Below are 4,799 nucleotides of genomic sequence, written 5' to 3'. Positions count from 1 at the left end.
GAAAATGATGTTGATGTTAAAGGGGAGTGATATGGTTTGCATTGTAAACTGATATGATCAACTAAATTGAATAATGGAGTACCGATTTTAATTTTCAGGCGTAAACAGACACCAATATTTTAATAATAATATCGTTTAAAAATAAAATAAAAGAAACATTGAAAATACTTCAGCGACACATAACATAAGCAAATTCATTGGAGGCTGATAATCAAATGATAAGACTAATTCTTAGTTCTTATTTTAGATACAATTCTCATTTAATCACACTGTATATATATAATCATTCAAACTAAAAGTTGTTTTACTATTGTATTTACATCAATTTCCAAAAACATACACATGGTATCCTGACTAGCTACTATAGAAAGCATATATAGTATCCAAATTTAAACAATATTGCAACATAATAATAATACCATGTACTATATCAAATTGCAAATATGGAAAAGGTCGATGAAAATTGCTAATAAAATAATGAAATTGGTAAAATGAGCAAAAGTGGATGATTATTTTGAAATGAAATCCTAAATTACACACAATCGATGTGACAAGGTTCAATAACATTTAGTGATATACATATATAGAGGAGCCTAGTTGTGACAACCTAGGATGGCTTCCTCCTCAATTATTCTCAGCATGTGGTGCACTGCCCCGGCTATGTCGTCTGCTGAATTGAGTTGGCATCCCTCTTCCACCTATAAACAAACAACCAAAACAATATTTCATTATCATTTTCATTTATTCACCCCAAATAAAGTTACACCAATTTTAAGTGTAAAGACAACAACAATATACTCATATATAGAAAAACACCCATTAAAGTAATAAGGAAAAAATTCCGTTTTCTGCTATCACAGCACATGGACATTTCAAATCATCAATTCCCAAAACACCCTCATGGAAAAGCAGTATTTACTGGCAGTAGAATCTTTTGAACAGTGCACAGAAAAAAAGTAGATTCCTTTGCATGGTGAGGTCATTTTGGACAGTCCCAATTTTGTTAATGCAATTGTAATGCATAACAACAAAATTGGTGATAAGTTAGGGACCAAATTAGTTTTGAATAATTGGCGTGGTGTGTGAGGGGCATGATGGCCTAATTAATGAATCGAGACAAGAACATTATTTTGTAGGATGGTAGAGACAAATAAAATGTATCCACACATTATAAATTATAATTATAATTATCATACCTTTGCGCTGATGGAGTATAGCACGAGGGATTCGAGTGTGGTGATGTTGAGGTGGAGGATTGTGAGGAAGACTGATTGGAATGAGGCCACCAATTTGGAGAGCTGCCGGAGACGCCGCCGCGATAAAACCCGAATGTTGGCGTGCGTCTCGATTAAGGTTACTTCTATGTCCGCAATGGCAGCGGTGGTTTGGGATGTGTATTTGTTGCTTAGTTGGCTGAATTGTGGGTAGGAAAAGAATTGTCCAAAGGGGCTATTGCTTTGGGTTTCATTTTCATCATTTGTGGCATTCTTCTTCTTATCCAATAATGCATACTTCTTGGCTTCTAGTGACTGCACAATGTGCTCTAGCTCCTTCACAAATTCAATTGCACCACCAACAATTGAGGCTTGGTCACCCTGCATATATCCATATCAAAAACAAATCCATTCAAATTAATGGTGGTGGAATAGTACTAATTGTACTTGAATTATTAAAAGTTGATGAGATGAGAATGGGATATTAGTAGGACAGAGACAATAAGAGGACATGGGGGAGGTTGAGGGCGTTACGTCACTATATTCTGTTGTTTCAGAACATCAGCAAGAAGAGCAAAATTAAATGCATCACATAACTAAATTATTTTCAACAGATGCATTGCTTTGCTACAACACCTGCATCTCATATAGGTGCCTAATTTTTCAATTACATATATATAGGTGAAGAAATAATTTGTCACATCTGCTTGGCTTATGCCCCGAGGAGAACAAAGACAGCAACATATATCCAAAACAGACAGAGGTGAGGTGGATGAAGAAGATGAGTGCAAGAACTATTTTAGAATCAAATTGTACCTTCCTCAAATTCAAATCTTGTGAGTTTTTTTTTTTTTTCCCTTTTTCTTTTTGGTAGAAAATTAAACAGTGAAAATCAAAATCACATTATTATCACGAAGTAATTAAAAAGGAATTTGGGTTCTTCCCTGAAATAATTAATTTCAATAAAAAAGATAAAAAATGTAAAATAAAATTCTTACTCGTTGAACATAAGATTCCGGCATGAGAGAGCGCAAGACGGCGAGATGCTCATTCATTTGCTTGCGGCGGTTTCTTTCAACGGCAATGTGAGTCATTCTCTGAGATTCAGCTTCCTCTTTGTTCTTGCAAACCTTGGGCCTCCTCCGCCGCTTCTTCCGCCCCTGCGCCGCCGTCTCCGCCGGCTGCGGCGGCGGCGGCATGGAGGAGCAGCTGCCAAGCTCGGGAGGGCTGGCTTCATTGAATGGGGTTGTGTCATACATGATGAAGTTGAGAAGCTCATTTGAAGAGAGTGCTTCAAGAGCCATTTTCTCTCTCTCTCTCACACACACACACACAAACACACACACTCACTTTCTCTTAATTTGCTAGTAATATTTGAGGTGTTGCTTTCATCTTTATACCAGAGATTTGAGAGCCCCAATACTATTGACTCTTGTTATATTTATAAAGGCTTCAATCATTTTATTGTCTTCTACTCTTCTTCAACTTTTGAGAGAGAGAGAGGGAGAGAAAGAGAGAGAAGGGTTTCTTTCCTTTTTCACCAACTTTTTGATGCAGAAAGGCACAACATCTATAGTGTCATCTCACGTGCATGATATCTTAAACCTTATTCTAATTTTTTTAATTAGTGTGGGATGTAGAGATTTCAGTATACCCGAAATTTATAGACCGATTTGAATAACTAAATAAATTTGTTGAAGGATTAGAATTGGAAAATTTCTAGGCCAATAAAATTATGCACTGATTCGAGAATACCAACTCGAATCTAATAGGTTAGCCCCATGTGCGACTATTGCGTGGTGTTCTGTCTTATGTTGTAACGGATTATCAAAAATCAATTATGTAAATTGTCGTGTTCCCTCCATCCCAAATAAATCGAGATGATTCTTTTGGACATATGATTTAAAAACTGATTTTCGTGAGTTATGTGGAGATATGATAAGATAAGAAGAAATTAAAGTATACAAGTTAAAAGAAAATAAATTACTATGTAAGAGAATAAAGTAATTGGGGTAAAAATAGTTGATTTTTAAGGCTAAAATATCAGTAACTTATTTAACTTGGGATGTCTTAAAAAGATATACATATCGATTAATTTAAAACGCATGTGGTATCTTTTTAAAAATATATATTTTTATATTAATATACTATAGGATATTAGTAATAAATAGAAAATACATAAACTATTTTACTTAATATTTAGCTTTGAACTTAACTGAAACTCGAATTCTATAATAAAATTCTAACACGCATAAACCTGAGTAGGATTACATGTAAAATGATTACATTTTTTAATAGCAAAAGCAGAATTATCCTTAGTAGGATTAAACATTAAAAAGCGACACTTGACCTAGATTTAAATTTTAACCTTTAACTGAACATATAAAAATATAAAATAGAAAAGTTTGGTGTATCTTAATTGAACTATCCTTAGTAGGATTAAAAATTAACGGTATCATGTCAATTTTGCAGAGTGTTTTTAAGGAAAACATGTATTTTTAAAGACAATTTCTATTATAAGGCCTTTCCTTAAGTAAATGTAAACATGATTTTTTTAATCATATTTGCGAAGTCTTATTGCAGTTGAAAAAACCCATTGACATGGGTTTCGGGCAAGATATATTGCACTAGTATACTATAGTAAATATAGTATAAAATAGTATGCATATTTATTTACATATACTAGTATTGTAAATTTGTACTCCCTCTGTCCCAAGGAAGATGACCCCTTTTTTGAGCGGCACGAGATTTTATACAGTTATATTTTGTATATTAAGACGAGAGAGTAAAGTAAGAGAGAGGGAATAAAGTAGAGATAAAGATGTTTTCATTTTAAGTAATGGATCATCTTAGTTGGAACAAACCGAAAAGGAAAGTGGATCATCTTTCATGGGACAAAGGAAGTAATAATGAGTTTTTTTTGGATAACTACTATTGCTCCACATGACTGTACTCATAATTCACAAATTGACGTATTTACCCCTATGTACCAATGTCTCTTCTTCCCATGCACCAGAAACCCCAAAAATCTCAATTTCCACAACAGTTGGTAATGTTGTATCTCTTGTCTCTGGTCATGCTCTGTTTATAGTTTTCATAAATTACCAAGTTAAATAATGTATCTTGCCATGAATTTTTCTAGACAGGATACTTGATGATATACTCCATTTTCTTATCCATAAAAAACATTTGCTTTAGGGCATTCGCAGTGGGACGGACGACTGCAGCATCGCGGACGATGGGTTAATCATCGTCCGTGCCCGATACATCGTCCGCGGACGAAGCGCGAACGATGTTCATTGCCCGTCGCATCGTCCGCTACTATGGCATCGCGGACGATGCGACGGACGATGCTCACGCGTTTTGTTTTGTTTTTTTTTTCAAATTTTTTTCTTATTTAACCACTACAATTCTCTACCATTTCACACACTCCAATTTCACATCTCTTCAATTTCTCTTCAATTATTCTCTCTCGTCGTCTCAAAATTGAATCCCGGCGACTACGATTTGAATACATCGGATGGCTGCAGACGGGTCTTGACTCGAGCATTGTTCGATGCCGTTAATGAAGCCGCGGCGGAATGC

The 4,799-nt window shown here is 35.0% G+C and overlaps 1 protein-coding gene across 1 annotated transcript; it reads right to left on the bottom strand.

Annotated features, from left to right (window-relative positions):
- Positions 1-487: 487 nt before the first annotated feature.
- Positions 488-2,744, bottom strand: LOC125211130 (transcription factor bHLH71-like). Its single transcript, XM_048110833.1, has 3 exons — positions 2,213-2,744; positions 1,197-1,595; positions 488-698 (listed from the first exon to the last, which is right to left on the bottom strand). The coding sequence occupies exons 1-3, from the start codon at positions 2,516-2,518 to the stop codon at positions 594-596; spliced, it is 810 nt and encodes a 269-aa protein (XP_047966790.1). The 5' UTR covers positions 2,519-2,744; the 3' UTR covers positions 488-593.
- Between the last annotated feature and the right edge of the window lie 2,055 nt (positions 2,745-4,799).

The sequence above is a fragment of the Salvia hispanica genome, chromosome 3 (assembly GCF_023119035.1).
Source record: "Salvia hispanica cultivar TCC Black 2014 chromosome 3, UniMelb_Shisp_WGS_1.0, whole genome shotgun sequence".
Classification (NCBI taxonomy): Eukaryota; Viridiplantae; Streptophyta; class Magnoliopsida; order Lamiales; family Lamiaceae; genus Salvia; species Salvia hispanica.
This window is presented reverse-complemented; position numbering and strand designations above follow the sequence as displayed.